The sequence below is a fragment of the Peromyscus maniculatus genome, chromosome 16 (genome assembly GCF_049852395.1).
Source record: "Peromyscus maniculatus bairdii isolate BWxNUB_F1_BW_parent chromosome 16, HU_Pman_BW_mat_3.1, whole genome shotgun sequence".
NCBI classification, from domain to species: Eukaryota; Metazoa; Chordata; class Mammalia; order Rodentia; family Cricetidae; genus Peromyscus; species Peromyscus maniculatus.
The window spans coordinates 14,692,183-14,716,057 of record NC_134867.1 but is presented as its reverse complement, the minus strand read 5'-3'; the positions used below and the strand labels follow the sequence as shown (position 1 = coordinate 14,716,057).

The 23,875-nt window shown below is 46.8% G+C and overlaps 1 protein-coding gene across 2 annotated transcripts in view; it reads left to right on the top strand.

Moving 5' to 3' along the window:
- Positions 1-23,875, top strand: part of Mettl24 (methyltransferase like 24) — a 109,700-nt gene that overhangs the window by 11,188 nt on the left and 74,637 nt on the right. The window contains exons 1-2 of one of the 2 annotated variants that reach the window (XM_042262029.2): positions 3,985-4,130; positions 22,595-22,693. Coding sequence is in view for 1 of the 2 variants with exons in the window: in XM_006982786.4 (XP_006982848.1) it covers positions 22,595-22,693 (99 nt within the window). In the remaining variant the exon portion in view is untranslated. Of the gene's footprint in view, positions 1-3,984; positions 4,131-22,594; positions 22,694-23,875 lie in introns of those variants that run through there. The other variant, XM_006982786.4, reaches the window with a different exon arrangement.

Here is a 23,875-nt window from a genome sequence, read left to right as displayed (position 1 = left end):
TGTACACATGAATGCTGTGCCTGGTCTTGTGGTGAATGCAATCCCTTCAAGCAGCTTGAATGAACTGGGAAGAACCCACTGTGTTAAGTAGGAACTGTCTTCATTCTGCACGCCAGGAAGCCAAGGTTAGTTAGAGGACAGATCACGGGAGGGGGAGGGGCGTCCCAGAGTCCTGTATTTTGCCTTGGCCTCTTCTCATCTCTCCCTTTTCTCTGCATTCTGATGCCATGATGGGAACTGCTCTATCCAGCCACACCTTGAAACCAGGAGTCCCAGGGAAATCAACCCTGCTGTAGCTTCGGTCAGGTCTTGGGTGGGCGCAGTGATGCAAAGTCAGGAACAAGGAGAAACGAAGAATGAGAAGCAAGGGCTTAGCAGGAGGTAACACGAGAAGACATGGCTGGGCATGCAGCTCAGGGGCCGCAGGCTTACCCAGGGCAAGCAAGGCCCCAGCTCGGCCAGAAAGATTTCATCATCACAAAAAATATTCCCAAAGTACCAAAGAATGAAAAGACAGAAAACAATGGACACGTAGCTGCTAATGTGCAGGACAGGCAGATCAAGACACAAGGAGAATCTATTTCACCCCCATCTAATTGGAAAAAGATACATGTCTGATAAAAGCCTGGACCAATGGTCACGTGAGAAAAGCTTATTGTATCACTCTACTTTATTCAGAGTCGCTCGCAGCTCCTTCTCTTTAATACCTACTGCCTCCACAACTCCACTCAGTGTCCTCTCTCTCCCCCTCCCTCCTTCCTTCTCTCCTCCCTCTTTCATTCTTCTTTTTTTCTTTTTTTAAATTTAATTTTATTTTTTTCCTTTTATTTTATTTTGCAATACCATTCAGTTCTACATATCAGTCACGGATTCCCTTGTTCTCCCCCCTCCTGCCCCCTCCCCTTCTCCCCAGCCCACCTCCCCCCCATTCCCACCTCCTCCAGGGCAAAGCCTCCCCGGAGGACTGAGATCGACCTGGTAGACTCAGTCCAGGCAGGTCCAGTCCCCTCCTCCCAGATTGAGCCAAGAGTCCCTGCATAAGCCCCAGGTTTCAAACAGCTAACTCATGCAATGAGCACAGGACCTGGTCCCACTGCCTGGATGCCTCCCAAACAGATCAAGCCAATCGACTGTCTCACCCATTCAGAGGGCCTGATCCAGTTGGGGGCCCCTCAGCCATTGGTTCATAGTTCATGTTTTTCCATTCGTTTGGCTATTTGTCCCTGTGCTTTATCCAACCTTGGTTTCAACAGTTCTCGTTCATATAAACCCTCCTCTTTCTCGCCAATTGGACTCCTGGAGCTCCACCTGGGGCCTGGCCGTGGATCTCTGCATCCGGTTCCCTCAGTCATTGGATGGGGTTTCTAGCATGACTATTAGGGTGTTTGGCCATCCCATCACCAGAGTAGGTCAGTTCAGGCTGTCTCTCGACCATTGCCAGCAGTCTTTTGTGGGTGCATCTTTGTGTATTTCTGTGGGCTTCTCTAGCACTTTGCTTCTTCCTATTCTCATGTGATCTTCATTTACCATGGTTTCCTATTCCTTGTTCTCCCTCTCTGTTCTTGATCCAGCTGGGATCTCCTGCTCCCCCAAGCTCTCTTTCCCTCGACCCTCGCCCTTCATTACCCCCACTCATGTCCAGGTTGTTTGCAGTTTTATCCCTATGAATGCAGAGGCCTCCTCTGGCTTGCTCACAGCTCTATGAACTGACTGATAGCACTAGCGCATAGTAGGCACTCGGTAATCCTGGCTGGAGAATGCTTCTCTTTATTGCTCCCGGCACTAGCCAATGGGCTGGAAACCACCGGAATCTGTGAAGTGCTATGTTGAGGTCACTCCCTTTGAGGTCACTCCTTTCCAAGGCAGAGTGAAACACTACGCATCTTGGCACAAAGCAACCAGCATTTACTTCCCTTCAGACTGCAGGATCAGACTGGGAGTCACATCCACCCTGCACCTGTCCCTGTGTGGCCTGTGCACTTAGAATGATTTACGGGTGGGCATTTGCAGTCATTTTAATGTTAGAGACATCAATCCTGAACACCGATGAGACACAATAAATGATAAAGATTACAGTCTTTTCATTAGTAGGTCCACATTACTAAAAATTGTGTCTAATGACTGCTGTGGCTTGGACTCTTCACTAGAAATGTAAAATTGTTCTTTTATTGTCTAATAAGCACCCAAGTAATAGCCTTAATTTTGCCTCTTGGCTCATGGAGTGTTTATACCTGACTTTTTAAGAATGATTTTGCCAACCTCTGCTGTGGCGGTGGCTGCATGCCACGTAAGTATGACTGTTTGGTGGGGGGGTGAAAAGAGAACTTCTGGGAGCCCATCAAGTCTTGGAGATGCTCATCCCAGAGTTGTTTCATCTGCCGAATGAGGAGACTGGCCCTGGACTTCCAACAAGACGTGAATAATCCGTGAGACCACCTCTGTAAAGTCTTGAAGGTCTTTGTCACGTGGCCATGGCCATGTAGTGAGCAGCTCAGTGGTTTACAGGCTTTGGCCTCCTAGGGCCTGCTCCTGACTTCATCTAACATCACTGTAGAGTTGTTGGACAGAATCTGGGCTCACTTTTCCCTTAAAATGCACATGCAAACGGCACGAGACACACAGTAGGAGGTTGGTATCCTTACTTCTCTACAATATTCTGATAATGTCTGGCTTCTATTTTCTGGCCATGTCTCCAATTCCTGTGGCTAGTTCAGTGTCTCTTCTCTGGCCTGCACTGCCCACTTCTTACACCAATGCAGGCCTAGAGAGATCAATCCAGTTCAAACCAAATGCCATTCTAAAATAAATTCTCCCAAGTTTTCCTGGCTGTGGGGTCTTAGTGGCTGTCCTTTCTTCTCAGGCTCCTACTCCGCAGTCCTTGCCTTCTCGTAGACACCCACAGATGCTTTTCCTCCATTGTTGAGCTTTCAGTCCCTCCCACCCCCCTCTACCCTCTTGAACTTCTAACAAACAAATTCCTGACACGTGCCCTTTTTATTTTTTATTAAGTTTGAGTGATTGATCTCCCTGCTTCCCCTTCCCTTGCTGGTCCGGCCTAGTGATGAGTTAGGCTGCCACAGTGGTAGCAGGCAGAACTGTGCTTTTCCTTTGGTGGTAATGGGGACCGAGCCCAGAACTTGGTGTGTGCTAGGCCAGGGTTCCACTGTTGAACTGGACTCCCTTCTCTAGCATGCAGTGGAGGCCAGAGGAAGTCCTCCAGTGTCCAGCCTTGCTTTGCGTCTTGTTTGAGACAGAGTCTCTTGTTGTTTGCCCTTGCATACGCCGGGCTTGCTGACCCATGAACTTCCGGGATCCTCCTGTGCCCACAGGAGCACAGGGATTACAGATGTGTGCTGCCATGCCTGGCTTTACAGGGGTTCTGAGGCCTTGAACACAGCTGCTATGCTTACACGGTGAATGTCCTGCCCACTGATCAGTCTCCTGGCCCTATAAAACATATTTATTTTTTTTCCACACGAAACTTGTACAGGAATGTTTAGAGAAATATTATCCAGAAATAAGAAACCACTCAAGTGTCTCTCAGCTGATGAATGAATGAATAAAATGTGGTTTAGCCGATCAGTATTATCAGTGTTGATGTACGCTACAATGCAGATAGACCTTGAAACACTGTGTTAAGTGAAAGAAAGTAATCACAAAAAGATCACATATCCCATCCAATGACAAATGCAGAGTCAGAAGCTAGGTGTAGGGAGGGATAGAAATGATGGCTCTTGGGAATAGTTTCTTTTGGGGATGATGAAAATATTCCGGAAGTGACGGTGGTAAGTAGTTGTACAACTTGCGTATGCTTCAAAATTGCACTTTTCGTGGTATGAGACTTGGAAAGATTCCTAGAAGCCCATTAGTAAATAACAGATGTGAAGTTCCATGCTCTGCTCTGTTCAGATAAAGATAGGTGAACCGTGAGCAGGCCCTGGCACCCCAGCCTGCTGGTACTGACTAATCGGCATGGCCAAATTCGACAGGGACGTGCAGTCCATGGGTTTGCCTATCTACGTGGCTCCTGGCGTGGCCTCTCGGAATTTCCCACAGCTCTTCCGGCCTAGCAACCCATTGCAGAGTCTGGCACACCCAGCCCGTGTTTGGAGACGAAGGAGAACCTCCAGGTACCGTTGTGCTGAGCTTGCTGGCATGGATGTGCTCAGTTTTGGCAGAAAGGATGACGCAGAGCACCAGGGTTTGTAAAAGACAAACAGAAACGCCTGCCTTTCTGTCAGCTCGTTGCAGCTCTTAGGCCAGCGACTTCTTACCCGGCTTACACCGGCTTAGGATCTCCGCTACGCTGGCTCTTTTCCCTCGTCATCATTCTCACCAAATGACTTCTTGTGTTGGCAGTGGTTTTTGTGCTGAGTCCAGGCAGCCCTTCCTACCTTACAAAGGTTTGCTCTGTTGTTAGCCCACTGGAGCTGATGTAACCTTGTGTGTGTGTGGTGGGCATTGTTCCCCTTCCATCAACAGGGAGCCTGGCTGCATTCTGGGTTCAGGATGAAATGAGCATGAGGCCAGGTCGGCCAAGGTCGGACAGTACCATTTCTACTCTCTGCTGCCGGTTAATACTGTTGAAATCTCGACTGCAGAAAAATATGTTGATTCCTATGGATTTCAGTATCGGAGTGGGGCATCTGAGATATTTTTCAAGTCAACTAACACATTTTAGACTTTGGCTTTAGCTATTTCTGTTAGGTAGAATTTCAAGTATGCGTTACTTTGCTTAAAAACAAATTTGAACTGATTATGTAATTATGATGGGGAATGTTCTTTTGAGTGGTGAATATTCATTTTGCACAAAAATAGTAAAAAAAACTAGCTTATTTAACTAATGTGCACTTAGAGGACCCTCAATCAGGAGCAGGCAGCTCCATGAGCTTTGAAACTGAAGTGGCTTGAATTTATTTGGGTACCCTGGATACCAGGATTGTTTTGGAAAACCTGACGCCTGCTCTTATTCTTGGACAAGGAATGTTCTTATTTACAAAGCAGAGCCAGTGAAGATTGGCATTATTCAACATACACAAGTTCCCTTCTTATGGTGATGCATGGAGACAAAAACCAGGAAAGAATGTACGGTCCACACGTGTGAATTTTATTTTTGAAATATAGGTAACACACAGTAGTGAGAGTTAAAATGTCATATGTGTTTGGTGCGATCATTAACTTCACAGTAAAACAGGAAGTACTGGGTTTTTTAATGCTTTAATAACAAAACCATACAGAAACGGAAGGAGTGGGTAAGGGACATTGGAAATTCAATTTTCTGTGTCTTTTATCCAAGGAATTCTTAGGTTATAGCTATTTTGAAACCAAAAAATTTCAAGTTAAAAATAGAAGTGAAGAAATAGGAACAGATTGCAGTCTGCAACAAAAAGTTAAAGAAAAAAAAAATCCAGAGTGAAAAGGAACAGCGGAGCTGGGAACTGTCAGGGGACACTTGTGTTTAGTCCTCAGGTGTCCTCAGGGTGGGGCCAGTGCACAGGTGTTGAAGACTCGGACTGAGTCCACAGCAGTGGTGCTTCCCTTTTTTTTTTTTTTTTTTTTTTTTTTTTTTTTTTTTGAGTTCTAAAAATGTGATGAAGACAATTTCATGGAAGCTATGGAAAGCATGGCAGAATATTGAAGTCATACACAAACTGACACACATTCACATATACATATATACATACCTACCTCACATACACCTCAGATACTCACATGAGTGCACACACACTCATATACATTTACATGCACACACACACACACACACACACACACGCGCAGATATATTCATACACATTCATCCTTAGCTATCCATGTCTTAACACTCACCTCCCTGAGGAGTGACCCTTCACAGAAATCCCTGACTAGGTGAAGCAATTACTTTTGTGGTGAAGGGGCGAAGGGCGCCGTGACCCTCTTGAAGCAGCAAACTCGTATTGTGGGAGTGGTTCAGAATGACTCATGGGGTTTCCAGAGCATCGACGGTTCACCCAGTCAGGGATTTCTGTGAAGGGTCATTCCTCAGGGAGGTGAGAGTCAGGTTTAAGACATGGACAGAGAGGGTTCGAACGGCCGGTTGCCTTCACTGAGAGTGGCCCCCGGACCATGGGCACGTCTCTTCACTGTGGGCTGGGCTGAACAGAGTGAAACCCCAGAGAGGGGGAGCACAGATGGAGAGTGGGGACCACTCCCTAGCAGGCTGGGCCCAGCTAACCGCGTCCTGACCCTGTGACAGGCATCCTACAGATGGCCAGGTCTGTTTGCCTTGGCCTCTGGAAGCGATTCCAAGGCGAAGAGCTGTATTTCCTTTTTCTTGTCAGAATAGAAGTCAGTGCCCCGCCCTACTCCCACCCTCATCCTCACCCCCACCCTCACCCCTGTTCCCCAACCCCCTCTGCTATTGATTTTTGTGGCATTTCATTTGTAAACAAGCGCTTGCTCTATGCTATAAAACTAGTCAATGCTAAGTGAATTTTTAAAAGCTGAAAATTTCACTTTCTTGTGAAAATAAATACAGGAAGTCACGGGCCATCTCTTCCATCTAGCGCACGTTTTGCGTTATGCTTCTGTTTCTCCGTCCACGCATTCATATTCGGCGGCCTCTGCCTGTGCGGGGCAACAGCACCGCCCCATCTCTGACTGGCGTTTGGGCAGTCTCCGCGGCGATCCTGTTAACAAGCGGAGTCACAGCCTTGTATCCACAACCGCCCGCTGGCAGTAACTAGGTCAGTTACAGAAAAGGTGGATAAATCACCAAGCACACGGGTGCGAGGTCGAGTAACTGAAAGTGCGCACGTACGCTCATTTGCTTTGCCACCTTCCCTGCAAAAACCCAGTGAAACGTCATCTGCCACCTTTTCCAGTTGGTTTCTTCCAATGGAGCAATGGCTTGGCGCTTGTGAAGCAATTTAAGTGCAGAATGCTTCTTTGTGATTGTGGGAATTAAAATATACTTTCACAGTCTGCGCACCCATCCCTAATGCAGCATTTTAAAGCGGTCACCGTGAGAAAATATCTGCCAGGAGCGACTTCAGGAAGGAAAGGTTTATCTTGTCTTGTGTCTCGGGGTTTGCAGCCCATCGTAGTGGGGAAAGGCAGGAGGGAGGTCCATGGCGGTGGGAGCCTACTGGAGATGCTGCTGACCAGGCACAGACCAGGAAGCAGAGAGCTGGCTGTGGTTAGCGCCTGCGGCTATAACGCGCAAGGCAATATCCCAGTGACCCACTCCCTCCAGTTAGGACCCACCTCCTAAAGGTTTTCCACACCTCCCCAAACAGCACCTCAGACTCGAAGCCACATGTTCAAAGCAGGAACCTGTGGGGACATCTCGGGAACCGGAAGTACCTACCCTTCACAGACTTCATTTCTGTAAGACCGAACCTGTTATTTTTCATGAGCACGTGGGCTTTGCCTAATGATCGATTAAGTTGTCACTTCAGAAACTTGTAAAACTGATAGGAACTGGTCTGGGAAGGAACCAAATGATTGCTAGAGAAAGTAAACTAAGCTGTTAGCAGCAGGAGCTCAGAGCAGAGAGGCTACAAATGTCAGATGACTGACTTGGTGGAGACAGGCTAGAGTGTTTTTGTATTATAAGCTCCAGCACTCTGGAGGCCAAGGCAGAAGGATTGGAGGCCAGCCTTCAACTACATATGACACAGCTGAGACATAGTCTCAGCCTCCCTGACTCATCCTCCAAAAGCGTTCCTACCATAATATATAGTGACTAGTATATAAATATTTAACCTTTAAAATTTTTTTTTTTTTTTTTTTTTTTTTTTGGTTTTTCAAGACAGGGTTTCTCTGTGTAGCTTTGCGCCTTTCCTGGAACTCACTTGGTAGCCCAGGCTGGCCTCGAACTCACAGAGATCCGCCTGGCTCTGCCTCCCAAGTGCTGGGATTAAAGGCGTGCGCCACCACCGCGCAGCACCTTTAAAATTTTTATGGAACTGATTTCTGGCTTTGGTGATACTGGGGGATCAAGTCCAGTGCCTTCCAGAAAATCACTGTCCCACCGAGCTAGGTCCCTAGAACCATAACTACCTTTTTGTTATGCATGTGTGTGCATGTTTGTGTGGGGGGGTGCATATGTGTGTGCACGGATGTGGAGGTCCGAGGTGGGCATCAGGAGTCCTTCTTGGCTGTTCTCCACCTTGTTCATTGAGGCTGGGTCTCTCCCTGAGTTCAGAGCTTGACACTATGGCTAGTTTAGCTAGTGAGCTTGCTTCTGGGATGCTCCATACAGAGCAGCTGCCACACCCACTTGCCGTTTCTTTGTGTTCTGGGAATTTGAACAGCAATCTTCGCTCTTGGCTGCCAAACAGCGAGCATTTCAATCACTGAGCTGTCTCCTCTGTCCACAACTGCTCATCTTTCATGATATGTTTTAAGTTCTCCAGATTGCTTTCTGAAGTTTCTTCAAGGTTTGAACTAATCTACTTGTCATCCTTGAACTCTTTAAAATTGTTTGTTTGTTTATTTATTATTTGCTTATTTATTTTGTATGCATGGGTGCTTTGCATACATGTATGTCTGGGCACTATACTCCTGCCTGGTGCCTGAGGAGACTAGAAGATGGTGTTGGATCCCCTGGAACTGGAGTTACCGATGATTGTGATCCACCACACGGGTGCTGGGAATCGGACCAGAGTTTTCTGGAAGAGCAGTCAGTGTTCTTTATAACCGCTGAGCCATTTCTCCAGCCACTGATTTTTATTTTGATGTGAACAGAACTTAATCAGAGACTTCCAGAATTCATAACAACTTATTTCTGTCTGAGTAGAGAACAGTTATATTTAGCTACTTTAAGGTATTCCTCCAAAGCCTGCTTAGTGAATTTTCCTACTTTCCCTCCAAATTAATAAAAAAGCTGTTCTTGACTGCAAGAGATGTATCATGTTCTTTCCTCTCTGGCATTTAAACCAATGTAAAAATGTCCCTTGGAACCAGTTCTGTGGGGGATTCACAGGAAGCAAGACATGTGGTGTCTTCATAAGGCTCGTAGTCTGGTTGAGCTGACTCCCCTGCTTCAGAGCCTACCAAACAGTAAGTACAAAGTGAGAGGCCAGAGGAAGAACTGCAAAGCGTCTGTCCCGCGCTGTCTGTTTGACACAGAGCAGAGGCTGGGGGATCAGGATTTCCAAGAGTAGTAATGACTAACACTTGACCCGGAAGGATAAGCAAGATTTGAACTGACTCGTGAGTAAGAGAGAGGATTCTGGACACGGGCTCACTGTGGTACAGGCCATATGCACTTAGAAAACAGACCAGACAGTAAGATTAGTTTTGTTATCAAAGTTTCCTTATGAGTTTATTCTGAGTCTTCCCTAGCTCCCCCGAGTCTTGACACTGAATTGTCTTTGGTTTTCTTTCTTTTCTTTCTCTATCCAGGAATCTCTATACAGCCAATTGTTTGTTATTTTTACCCTCTATTCAGTCTCTGAAGGTGTGGTGTGGTAGTTTGAATGAAATTGGCCCGCATCATCTCATAGGGAGTGGCACTATTAGGAGGTGTGGCTTTGTTGGAGTAGGTGTGGCCTTGTTTGGAGGAAGTGTGTCACTGTGGGGGCGGGCTTTGAGGTTTCCAGTGCTCAAGATACCCAGTGTCACAATCCACTTCCTGTTGCCTTCTGGTTAAGATGTAGCCAGCACCATGCCTGCCTGCATGTTGCCTTGCTCCCTGCCTTGATGATAACGGACTAAACGTTTACTCTAAACTGTAAATGAGCCACCACAATTAAATGTTTTCCTCTGTAAGAGTTGCCATGGCCATGGTGTCTCTTCACAGCAACAGAAACCCTAACTAAGATACGGCATTGGGAAAATACTGTGAAGATGTGGTCATAACATCTTTGACTTGCCTGTTCAGTGCCTGTGTCAGTCAGGACAGGCGAGGCAAGGCTGCAATAACAAACATTCATGTGGATTTCCAACTTGAGAAGATTAAAGTAACCAATTTTTATTTCTCACTCTTGCTATATACCCAAGTGTGGGTTGGTGGAGGTGGTGAAGAGCAAAGTCTTGCTTGTTGCTGCCATTCAGGGGCTCACGTGACCCTGATATCACCACCCATCAGCACTACCTGGGTACTTTAAGCAAACAGTTTAACCCTCCTTCTTAACTACTGAGCATTCATTATCCACGACATTGTCAGGTCCACTAGTGAGTTTCTTAGTGTGCCCCATATCTGATGGATAAAAAGTTTTATAGGTCCGTTCCCATTGCATCAAGGAATCTATCAGTGCAGGCTAGCCATTGCGGTTTTACTTGAGAGGCCCTTCTGGAGTTGCTGTCAGCACGGTCTATCTGTAGGACCAAGAAAACCAGAGCTGGAACGGGGGCAGCATGGTGTAGAGAACAAGTGAGGTGTTAGCAGTCTAAGTGTCACCCTGCCACCTCCTACGCGTGGCTTTGGTTTGCCACGTCACGTCTTTGAACTTCATTTTCTCTGATTATAATATGAAGGAGTTGGTCTAGGTTATATGCGAGGCTCCTTTCAAGACAATTATTCTCTACAGACAGAACACAACTAAGATTTAAAGCCAGAAGTAGACTGCTTTCTAGATTATACATGCATAAATATATACGTCTGGTGTTTAGGTTCTTCCTTGTGAAAGAAAGTTGTTCTCTTTTAAATAATTTAAATTATTGAGAACCTTGTGCATAAATCACCCTTTCCTCCCTTCTCCAATTCCCCCAGTTTCCTCTCCTCCCAAATTCATGATCTCTTCTTTATTATTATTACTTATATGTGTGTGTGTGTGTGTGTGTATGTGTGTGAGTGCATGAGCGTGTATGTACACGTGTTTATATAACCTACTGAATCCATTTAGCTTTGCTCGTATGTATGTGTGTCTAGGGCTGAGTACTTGGGATTGGACCTCCTAAGTGGGAGCTCCTGGAAGAGACTAGTTCTTGCTCTCCCAGCAAGCATCGACCACTTCATCTAGAGGAAGTAATTCTTCCTCTAGATGTGGGACCATGTGGAACTTCCCTGTCCATGTTGGCATGTCAACTAGCATTATCGTTCCATTGGTCTTGTTCGGGCAACCAAATTGTTGGGAGATCGAGGGGGCAGCTTCCCTGTCATATAGAGAAGACACAATCTTGCAGCAGATGACACTGTAAAAACAGTTTACAGAGTCTCGTCGGCTTGGCTCTGATCTGTCTATTTGCAGTCTGCCCCGTCTACTCTTGTCTGCGATGGGGAAAGGGCCTGGGGAGGCCATCGCCACTGGCGGCTTCACTTCCAACTTTGGAGAGTCTCCTTCTCTCGCAGCAAAGAACCCCAAATCCAGACAGCTACACAGCAGCAAGCTAATAATAGATGACCCCAGAAAGGTCTGCTTCCTTCGGTGATTCTTCATGGTCAGAAGAGGAGCACTTAGTGAGAAAGATGGCAGGTTTTTCTTTCCATTTAGGTTGGAGCTAAGTGCTGTGGGTTCCCGAGGCATCCTGCCAGCCTGCCTGCCTTGCTTCACACTGTTGGCAGTTGCCCGCAGAAAACCTTCCCTGGGCTTTTTTCTAACCTGTCAGGCACTATAATTTATAGTGCATCCAGGAAGAAAAATGTCCTACAAATATAGAATCATGTAAAGAATGTCCTGGAACCAGAGTCTTATCTCTAATTGTCAGGTAGGATTTCCCGAGGCTCCCAAATACTCTGTCAGTATCTAGGGGCCCGAGAGTGATGATATGAATGCTATGAAATGTGGACAATATGAAATGGAAGTTAGTGTGAATGTGTGCACATTTAACACCGAGAAAAGCACACACGTGTACATACACAACTTTGTGTATCTGATGACAATTTCACTGGGATGTGACAGCTTTGTCAGGAAACTGGTGATACTCCTAACCATGTGGTGAATGGCATGGGGCTTGTCTGGGGTCCTGGGTACATTGGTTCTCTTCCCCATACCTGCCTGAGCTGTCCTCCTCACGTCCTTCCTTGTGGAAGATTGCTCAAGCATCGCTCCAGCTGACTTGTAGTGAAGGCTTTGCTTCCCCTCGGTAGATGCTCAGGTCCCACTTATCAGCTGTGGCAGTAGTTGCTGGGTGACACTGCCACGCTGTGTTTCGGGTGTTCTGTATATGCTGGGATGCATTCTTTCTGCCGCGTTCCCGGCACCTGGGGCTATGGGGAAAGCTTGCTCCTTGTACCGAGTCTAGAATGTCAACACTTCCTGGTTTGGATGAGGTTTGAGGATTTATGTAGTTGAGAGCCAACAAAGAGACCCTGGCAATCCCTTGTGGACGGCTGCGGGTCCTCACTGGACCTGTGGGGGAGGAGCAGGGGTAGAGAGAAAGTCCCACTTCCTTCTCTGCTCATACCCCTTCCAGTTTCCGTCTCCATGCTAACCCCACACAGTGGCTTTCCTGCCCTGCCCCCTTGTGAGCTCATCTGTCAGCTACTTGGACATCTTGAAAATGGTTTTATAGGGGTGCTGTCCTAGGATGCCCGTGCTTTCAGGAAAGGTCGCTGTCTGGGGGATGCTGATGGTTTTGTTTTTCTGACCGAGACAAGTCCATGGACATAGCAGATGGATGTTGTTTTAGGTGATGTTAGGCTCCTAGAATCCTGGTACCTGACATGTTGTGAAGAGTTTATGTATGCATATGGAAGTGTATGTTTATGTCTGTATGTGTGCGAGAGACAGGCAGCAAAAACAATCCTGAAGAATATGGTTGATACATTCCTAAATTTTTCTTTGTTTTCCTAGGCAAACATTTTTTATATTAACTTACTTCTAAAAGTAATGAAACGCCTCTCCTTTCCTAGTTGGTATGTGGCCTCAGTGACATCCCTGATTTGACGTTTGGATCCCCATTGTGTATGCAGATACTGTGTAGCATCTGCGTTATGCAAACTAATGGAAACCTCTGGCTGTCTCTGGATCTATTCCAGGTATCTGGCTTCTCTTTTTATTGCCTGTGATAAAAATCCAAAAATACATGGCGTTTTATTCTCTTAGCTCTCCCTCGGGGTATTCAATCTCACCCAGATTAGAGCCATTTCGACATGCACAGAAAATGTGGGGAATTTAAAGATGTCAGTTTAAGAACAGAAACCCTGCTCTGATTTGCTTGGCTTCTCTTTCCAACTTAGCAGGAGAATTTTGGAAATAAATCTAGAGTGTTTATTCCTCCTTGTCCTTCCCTCCATCCTTCCTAAACGTTATCAGGGCCCGTTTGAATTATCGTGCATTTTTTCCTGTCAGAGATGATTTGATTTCTAGTTCCTTCGTCCCTTGCCTTCCAGCCCACTCTGTGCCATGATGCTGGGGTGGCAGATTGATGGGGAGAAGGTTCGAAACGCCTCTCTGGCTGTGGCTTTCAGCATGCCTGCTGCTGCTGCTGCTGCTGCTGCTGCTGCTGCTGCTGCTGCTGCTGCTGCTGCTGGAGACAGTTGGCAGATGGACTTGGTGGAGGTGAGGTGGGCCTGGCCCTTGACAGAGAGCATCCCAGGGAAGAGGCCTGGGTTGGTTCTGTCCTTTCTCATCCGGCCCTGCTGGTTACGACAATAACACAGACTCAGACTTTTTCTTGCTGTTGTCTTCAGTGTTAGTAGTTTGATTACAATATGTATGAAAGTAAAATTATTCATTTCGCAATTGTATAGTGATGTGGGGGGTTGAACCTAAATCTCTACACATGCTAGGCAAACTCTACCATGGAGATGTATCCTCAGGCCCCACATGTGGAGTTCTATGATTATTTCTCCTAGGGGTATCCTGAGCCCCTTGATGCTTCAGATTTCTATATTTTGTCAGAATTGGTAGTCTTTCAACTATGATTTCTTTGAATGCTATTTTTCTACACTGTCCTTTTTCCTCCCCTCCTGGGGTATCAGGGCCATGAATGTTAGACCTCTTGGTATTGCCATACAGGTCCCCAACGGCTTTTTAAAAGATATACTTGTGTGTGTGTGTGTGTGTGTGTGTGTGTGTGTGTGTGTGTGTGTGTGGTGAGTGCCAATGCCCTCAAGGCATGGGATCCCCTGGAGCTGGGAGATGCAGGCAGTTGCAAGCTGCCCATGATGGGTGCTGGGAGCAGAGCTTGGGTCCTCGGCAAGAGTGGTACAAACTCTTAACTGGTGACCCAGTGCCCCTCCTGAAGCTCTTCTCATCCCCATGCCCCAGGCATTTTCTTCCTCTCAGTCTTGCTTTCTGTCACCCCATCTGTGCCCACTGACTCTTACGTCATATGCACTCTGCTACTACATCCATCCTCTGAGACGTCACGTCAGCGAGTATATTTTTCTGTTCCAAAATGTCCATTTGGCTCTTTTTAGTACCCAGGTCTTGGCTGGTTCTTCTTTCTTCCTCATTGGTTTCAGAGGTGTAGGATTTTGCTTTGTGCAAAGGATTTTTATAACAGTTGCTTGTCAGTCTTGGTCAAAACTCTTCCTTGTGTTTTGTGGCTTTGTTGGAGTCCAGTGATTGTCTTTTCTCGTCTTTTCTCACCCCAACTGGGGGTTTTCCTATTCTTCACGTGCTTAGTAGTTAGGGATCGCATCTTGGACATTTTGAGTATAATTTAGGAGCCTCTGGGTTGTAAGTACTATGGATAATAGTGGTATTATTTTAATATGGGACCCCTCTTACTGGCCTCAGGCATGAAGTTCTAGCCAGCTTTCTATGGCGTTATGGTTTAACGATGGAATGCATCCCCTACGCTCATATTTGAAGGTCCTAAGCTGGGGGCGGTTTGATCAAGGAAGACCCCCTGAGAGGTCTCCAGATGATCCAACATCCAGAACAGCTTCAAGGCAACTGGCTCAGAGAATACAGCATCACAGACTATTCCAGTCAGGACTGACCATAATTCTTCATTTTCTCAGGATCCCCATAAGACTACCACTACCCTCTATCAGCAGAAAGTAGCCTAGAACACTATGCCCACATTCCCAAAAAAACGGATTATAAATGTTTGTCTTTGTTTAGGTTGTTGGTTACAAATTGTTATTAGTCATAGTCAATCTCTTTCTAAAAGAAGAAAGGGAGATATGATATAAAATATATGATATAGATATAATAGGATGAAAGGGTAGATTATTGAATCTACTTTTAAAAAGCAACTTGTTTTAAATTTCTATAGATTTTAGTTAATTGATACAAATTTAAAGTTAATTTTGTTATACTGTATATATATTTCTACTCTTGTTTAAGGTATTATGTTTATGCAACTCATTTAAAATTGTAATGTATAATTAAGAAATACAGATTAACAGTTAAATCATCTATGTTAATCAAATTTATAGTCATGTTAGTTAAGTTTTATAGGTATACATAGATATATTTCAATTAGGTGGGTATTCTTCAAACCCTTCAAAGATCTACATAATATGGCATTTAAAATGTTTTAATAACTTAGACTTTCCTGGACAATGAGACACATCTGCTCCTGGCAGCACTGATTTACTTCAGAGAGGAGGATGGGCATCGAAGACACTCCATATGGAGTTTATCTTCTTCTTGGTAAAAATAGCCATTTTGGCAAGACACTGTTCTTGCCTGGATTGCTTGACAAAATGTTGTATCGACTAGACATGTAGGACCCATAGGATCACTGAACTTTGCAAGACGAGATGGTCCTTCAGGTTCCTGCTTCGCAGGGGAGACTACCAGATGGTCTACAGGACACACGGAGAAGCGATTTAAAAAGCTTAAGGCCTAAAAGGCTGAAAATGGATGCCCCAACATTGCAGATGAATTTTGGGTGACTGTCCAGGCAGCCAGCTGTCTCTGTCATTCTAGATTTTGGAAGTTGCTTACAATGTACTTCCTATTTACTTAGGTAATATTATATTCTTCTGAGGTCTTTGATGTAGTTGAAGACTAGATAGTTATAATTTTGCTTAGTTCTGATAAAAGATAAATTAGATATGAAACTTTAGACTCACAAATATAGGATAGAGTATTTTCTTAAATTTTGCCAAATACAAATAGACTAGACTGTAATTCTTGCTTGATAACTGTTCTATTATATGCGATTTTATTATGTTAAAGTTAAAACCTTCCTTTTTGATTAGACAGAAAAGGGGAAGTGCTGTGGGATGTCATTCTGTATGCTGTGAATATGTGTTCCTCTGATTGGTTGATAAATAAAATGCTGATTGGCCAGTAGCTAGGCAGGAAGTATAGGCAGGGCAAGCAGAGAGGAGAATTCTGGGAAGAGGAAGGCTGGGTCGGGAGTTGTCAGTCAGACACAGAGGAAGCAAGATGACAAGGCAGAACTGAGAAGAGGTACCAAGCCATGTGGCTAAACATAGATAAGAATTATGGCTTAAATTAACTGTAAGAGCTAGTCAGTAATAAGCCTGAACTAATGGCCAAGCAGTTATAAACAATATAAGCTTCTGAGTGATTATTTTATAAGCGGGTCACTGGACTGCGGGCACCTGGAAGGACTGGAGAAAACTTCCGGCTACAGGTGGCTCTTGTTTTTGAGGTGGGGCCTGGTTGGAGGAAGTAGGTCACTGGGTGCAAGTCTTTGAAGGCTATCTTGACCTGGCCCCTTCCTATTGCTCTGCTTCTTGGCCACCATGAGGTGAGCATGTTGGTCTCTCCACCATCCTGTTCTGCCTCACCACACCACAGGCCCAGAAACACAAAGCCAACTGACCATGGACTAAAAGCCTGAGCTAAGGCAAGTCTTCATTCTCCTAAACTGTTTCTCTCTCTCAGGCAATTGGTGCCGGGATAAGAAACTGTGTGCCATGTTTGGAACATGTTTGTAGTGTGTTTCAGGTCTGCTCCTAGGCATGTGCCTCAGCAGCTAGTCTGGAACCCAGGCAGGAGGTCTGTCTGGACTGAAAGGCCAGGCAGAGTCAGATCTGAGCAAGCATAGTTTGGGAATGGGCTGGACTTCATAAACGACTGTGGCATTTCCTCAGCTGCTGTTTCTTCTCGGTGGCTCTACTGTTATCTGCTTCTCCATGGCTTCTACCTCTCTGGACAGAGGTGTGGGTAGTAAGACACCACATTCTGCCCATGCTTTGGTGCACATTTCCTATGGCTGGATCTCAGACCAAAGCCAACGGGGTGAGGAGAGAGAGATGCCACCCGCATGGAGCTACAGCCTCAGCTCAGACCACAAGTTGCCTTTTCCTCGGAATGTTAGATGTCCTTTGGGATCCACTTCCGCTTTCACTAGTGGGATTGCCTTGGGGTTGGGATACAAGAACGGAGAACAGGAAAATCTGGGGACGGGAGGCCTTCCTGCTCTCTCTGGGGAATAGCAGTTGCCTTCCTTCACTGAGACTGAGTGGGAGGTCTGCACTGGGCTTTTAGTCTGTGCTAGCAGCCCCGAGTGGGGGGACAGCGCTGTGGCAAAAAATGAAAGCGGTTACATTTGACTCCATGATGCTATTCTAGGCTCCCTCCTCCCCCATCTGCCTGCACGTACTTCCTCGTCTGATCTGTAAAGGCCAACTCTCTGCTTCTCTGCTTTCCATCCAGGTTTCACTGCTGTGTTCATGGGCCATGAGGATGTATGTGCTCAGCCATCTCACCCAGACCTGAGACTCAACCCTCATTGAAAAGTTTAAACCTATTAATTTGGCCTGATCTGACTTACCACATCGGTGGTGTTACTCACTACTGGGGGATTTAAACTTTTCACTCATTTCAACAAAATTTTTAATGAGGAATCAGCATTTGAGGAATCACTCCAAAACACGTGACCGATTCTTGCTCTTTCTAAGTCAGGGTTAAGTCCGAGAACCATGAACAGTAGCAGAGGCCTGGAAACTGGCATCTAAGGGCAACATAGGATGTAGGGGCTGACGCCCTCAAACCCTCAGGTGAGGCTGGATTTATAGTATGTCCAGATACCACTGTGTGCCTCCCCTCCCCCAACAACACCCCCCTCCCTCTTCTCTCTCCAAAGAAGAATAAACAGCTTCCTTCACTCCCTGGTCTCTGTCCACCAACAGATGCTCTCAATTACCACAAAATTGCTAAATAAATCTATTTTACTTGTTTTGGTTTGTTTCTCCCAGAAAGCCTTGGCTTCCCTGATCAACACATCAACACACACTCAGCTCCGTTTAGTTTGAATCAAGGATGCGCAACTGTGTCCCTTTCCTGGAGCACAGCCAAGGTTCAGAGGACCCGTTCGTTGTTAGCCACTTCTCTTGGTGGAAAATGGCTGGCTCTGTAACCTTCAGGGGCTTGGGAATGTGCTTTGGGGAGCACACTGATAAAAATGACTCCGAATATTCTATCATGGCCAAAAACCCTGATCGTTTAAATAACCCATTACCCGGGACTTTCCAAAGGAACCGAGTCACTGAAACACGAAAGAATGGGCCTATAGAAAAGATGCTCTTTTTGCTTGCTTTATCTTAAAATTTTCTTTCCCCTATCTGGCCCAGTGCAAAAAAAGGCTTGTAGATACCTTGTTTATGCGGCCATGCCTGGTGGCACTTTCTTATAAATCCTATCACTTGGGCCGCTGAGGCAGGAGGATGTCAAGTTCGAGGTCACTATGAGCTAGTGAGTTTTAGGAGCAGCCTGGAAAGAGAGTGAAGCCACGCTGTAAAGCTGACGGTGCAGCCATATCTCAAAGCTCACAGTGCTGCTGTTTTTAGTTTGACAGTTTCCTCCTGGGCTGCGTGAGATCGTTTTATGAGGATGAGGAAACCGCTTGTGAAGAAGGAAACTGTTATTCTAAATTTCCAGACAAAGAAAGCTCTTGCAAGGCAGTGTTGATGGCTTTTTTTTCTAGGTCACGGGCGGGCCTGCCGGAAAAAAAAAATTATTTTTGATTAACACCCGTTTAGCTCCAGGCTTCTGCCTTGAATTAATGAGTCTAGGCTGGCAGGCAAAGAGGAATTTTAAAACATTGCTTTAATTTTTTTTCATTATCTTTTAGGAATAAAATCTTAGAATCCGGCTTCCTGAGAGACCCAGTTCCTTTTTTTTTTTTTTTTAAAGAAACAAAATGTAATGCGGAGACAATAAATGATAAAAATGTCCCCAAACCTCACGTCTGTGCTTGGTGCCCATCATGAGTCAGCCCCCTTCCATGGGATCGGCTTTTACCCTTTGGAAAGCAGAACCTCAAATGTCCACAAAACAGCACGAGGCGATGGGACCTGGCTTTGCCGAGGAACTCCCGCTGTCCTCGGCCTTAATGTTTGGAATTCTCTGTTTAAAAAAAAAAAAAAGCCCTCTGCTTCCCTTAAAAGATACAGACCCCAGAGTAAGTGCTAGGCGAGCTCTTTTATACAACAAGAATGGGTCCTTTTCCTGAAGAAAGGCCCTTCTGAGAGAGGCTCTGTGATGGGATGGGAGGCGACACCCTCCACCCCGCCTCCCGCCCCCTGCTCCGTGTGAATGCCTGGGGGCTCACAAAGCCACAGCGCGGATTTCAAAGGCCTAGAGGGGTTTCCCTCCCTTGGGGTGTGTGTGGGGGAGAGAGAGGCTCCTCTGTGTGACCACTCATTGGGAGGCTGCACTTGACATTTCCACACAGGGCTCTGGGGAACAAACAGACACACCAATACAAAGCGATTCTGCCTGCGGCCACCTGCTGCTGAGCGACTGCGCTACCCTACCGGCCTCCGGAGTCATCTGATGGACAGATGGGCCTGGGGACCCACAGCCCCGCCGCCGCGGCCGGCCGCCGGGGAGTGATGGAGGTGGTGTTGTTATGGTCACTTGATACTTGAAGCACACGGATAATAGGCATACAGGGCACCCTGGCATTTAGGAAATTGTGTGGAGCAAAATCATCTTCATAATTTTTTTTTTTTTAAAGAAAATGATGGGTTTCACTCTTTTCTGTTAAACTTGCCTGGGTATTTGAAGGTGCTCACAGAATTCTGTTTGTGGGAGCTTGGGAAGGACATTATGTTGACGAGTGCAGTGCAGAATTAAGACAAATGATAATTGAAAGAGATGATAAAAGCTAGTGGTTTCCATGGGGGAAGTAATCATGACCCGCTGTCAGATTGATTCCAATAAGAACATTGCTTTATGTGGAATGTTTTTTAAACAGCTAAACCAAAGCAGTCAGCCAGAGCACTTCTGAGGGCCTTGATCGCTGTCTGTGAGTTTCTATTAGGCCTCCATCTGAGATTCCTCGACTTACATCATCCACCAGCACAGCTGTGTTGAGCTGGAAATGAGAACTATCAGGTTGCAGAAAGATAATCCTACATTTAACCAGGGGATTCACAATTACTGATGTGTGAGGTCACTTTGGTGTGCTGGCCTGGGTCCGCCGCTGCCGCTGGGTTGAACGTGTTTCTTTAATAGTTCTGGAAAGACATTGCTATGTTTGGGGATTTTAGGCAGGGGAAGGCCTTCCCCGCCATCTGTATCTGCATTTTTTTGTGCATTGATCGTGGAATCATTCTCAAAGACCCCGGCTCCTTGTGCCCCTATTGTCCACCATAGAGAATCCATCAGGAACCCTAAAAAGATTCCTTACAGTTGTTTTGTGACACAGCTGTGCCCTATATTAAATTGAAACAAAGAGCCTGGCCCGAGGCACAAATGCTCACGGAATGAATGAGTGAAGGAATGAATGACTCTGGCCAAAGCTTGTTTCCATGTTACCTCCACTCTTCTCCATCAGCTTGGACCCCTTAGTGATGGCGGTGGGGGGTCACTGCAGGGGCCGGTCTCAGTTTCCCTCCCTGTGGATTTGGCTAATAGGAGGCAGGAGATGGGTGGATGGGGCAGATGAGGTGGTATCTGAAATAGGATCCGCTTTGTTCCCTTCTTACAGACCTCTCCATACCATTTCCCCAGGGGGTTCTCTGGTGTCACCAGATTAGGCTGCGTCTCAGCAGTCACTCCCAAATAACCATTCAGAGACTTATTGTTAATTATAAATGCTCAGCCTATAGCTTAGGCTTGTCTCCAGCCAGCTCTTACAACTTAAATTAAACCGTTTCTATTAATCTATGTGCTGCCCTGGGGCTTGTTTACCTCACCTATGAACTTCCCATGTGGCTTCTTCTGAATCTGGCTTGAGACTCCTCAGACTCCACCCTTTGTCCTCTTCTCAGCATTCTCTCTGCCTACCTATCAACCTATCGGTTTTTTAATAACAGCGAGAGCAACACATAGTTACAGTGCACAAGACTGTCCCACAGCTCACTAGTCATAGGTATCATATCATTCCTCCTATGCATCCTTAAATCTTGCCCACACCATTGTAAACAGTCTCCTTCTGAAATCCTCTTCGGTTGTCAGTGTGAAGGTTCCTACTGAAGCCCTGACTGATATTTGCCCAAGTCACCTCGTTGACAAAGTTGGTGGATGTTTGTTTTTCTTGCATTACTGCAAGTGAATGCTCTAGAAGAGACCCGTGAAAATGCTCTGTCCCCTCGATTCAGAAAAGAATGTGACCAGGCAACATTTATCCTTGCCTGGTCCATGATGGTTCTTGATAAATGTTGATTGACTGAATGGTTATCAGCATCTAATAAGAGAAGAAGAAAATCAATTTAATCTGGAGTCCCTTAGGCCACCCATCTAAGGGAAGACAATCACATTTGTGTTAATGTGTCTCATGATCAGCTTGTTCAAATGTATCTCTTGGTTGGGGTGGTGGTAGTGACGACTCTTGCCACAGTCCCTGCCTGGAGAATAGTGTATGTACATGATGGCTTCTTCTCTGGTCCCAGAGCCTTCCTGTGACCCCATCCTCGCCATACATTGAGCTCTGTGCCAACCTCACTACTTTGCAGGAGCTCCTGTGTTATGACCCCCGAGGTCTCCCTGAAGCTAGTCATTTATCCTGGATGGTCCCCTGCCCTCCATCGCTCTCTCGTCCTGTAGGCTGGGCCCTTGTCTCTGTTTGGAATCACTGAGTCTTTGGGAGGTCTCCAAATGGTGACACTCTAGGAGAGGAGCTGTGAGCTCCAGCAGAGACTTCCTGACCAGAGCTTCCTTTTTCACGCAGTGTTCCCATTTACGACTCTCCCAGACCCCTGCTTTCCCTATGAGCCTTTCTGCTGCCCACCCTTGCTGTAAATGAGGCTCAGGTCCACCACCAACCATCTAGTACTGGAAGTACCTCAGACTGTCTGCTGACAGGTGTGGGCTGCCTCCCACTACTACAAAGCCATGCCCCACCGCTCAGCATCCTCATCCCCTGCCCCCCACAAGCTCAGGAGTAGGTGTTATTGCCCGTCTCCCCCAGTGCTAAGGAAGATGACCAAATGCTTGTGTGTTTCTTCCCCATGAAGTCAGCACTTCAGCTTTATGGTGCTGGGAATCCTGGAACTTCCCTTTAGGGAGCAGTCTTAAAGCTCTAACCTTAGAAAACAGTGAGCACTAAAGACCTTTTCCCTCGGAATGTGCAATGGTATCATGCGTATCCAGCCACGGTCAGGGCACTATCAGATGGAGTCAGGTGGAGTTTGTCTATGACCAGACAGTCCCTAGGGGTCCTTGTCACCAGCTTCTTCACTTGGGTACTGGACTTTCTTACAGTGCCCTCCTGTGGCTTCAGTGGCCTTAATGGCAGCAGCTCTGGGCACACATGCTGGGAGCCTTGGCCCAATCTGAGATCCCTCCTGCCCTGCCCAGATCCTCCGTCTTTACACACTGACTGTGTTCTCTGTCCCTCACAGGGTCCCCGGTGGCATATAGAGCTCCAGCCTTGGGCAGGCCCTGCTCAGTCCCTGGATGAAGAAGCCTCGAGGTTCCTGAGCTACATCAGCACCACTCAGGTTGTGTTTCAAGCTGAAATGGGCTGGGGAATAATGTCCTAGGTACTGACCAACCACTGCAAGGAGAGTTGCCCTCGGGGCCAGGAGGGTTACGAGAGGATCTCTGTGGGAACCCACAGGTGTTTCCTAGTGAGATCTGAGCTTGCTTTACCAAGCAGGGCTGCATAAGGGAGTGGATTGACCAGGGGCGTGGTTACCAGGTGATTGGAAGGGTCTGCACTTGGCTGTGCTGGGGGGAGGTCTTTTGCTCCTCCCCTTAGCATTACTATAAACAGCCCTCTAGAAGAGACAGAAGGGGCCGGTGGATAAGAATCCAGGCCCTCCCGAGGCTACCCTGTGTTTCTATCTGTCTCTCTCCCCTCTATATTTCTATCTAAATCTCTTAACCCTTACTCCTCAAGAGTACCCCAGGGGAAAAGGTAGGGGCGGGTCCCCCACAAAGCTCCTGATGGGAGCAGGACAGGGACCCGGGTTCTGAAGTGCTGCTACTCCATCCCCCACCCCTCCGTGGAGGCCGAGAAGATGACTCCCATTTGCTTATCATTTCTTCCTTCCCAGATTCTCATCAGCCTGGAATGTTCTAATGATTCATCCCCAAGTGTTTTAAGGAGTCACTTTAGAGAATCGCGTTGGAAAGCCAGCTGAAGAGACAGATTTGTCCCTGTGAGTAGGCAGTCAAGTGTGTCACAAAACAGAGCCATCATCTGGAGGTACAGCTCCTTTCCTATTGGGGAGCACTCGCCCGTGTGCTTCCCAGCCACGGGCACTTGGCAGCCAGGCTGTGACGGGCCAGGAAGCCAGAGCCTCTGAGGAGCACCGCGAGAAGTTAATGACCCCGGTGCTCACGTCCCTCTCCGTGGAGCGCCCTAAGTCATTACTGAGCATGGCCTTTATTAGTGGCTTAACACACGGTGGCAGCTCCTGCCCAGTTCCAGGGGTGAGGCAGAGTCAGACCCTGAGAAGGCAAGAGACTCTAGGGCTCTTGATACACTAGTCAGAAGGTACATTGTCATGTTGCCTGAGCCTAGGGAAAAGCAAGTGTAAGAGGAGATTGAATCCTGAGGGATGGCTTAGCCCTGGACTGACAGGTGGCAGAAGATAGGACATTTTGAGCCTGGGGACTGAGCACAGACTCACAACAGGACGCTCCCTGGGCAGGAGTGGCCTGGAGAGGGCAGGCCT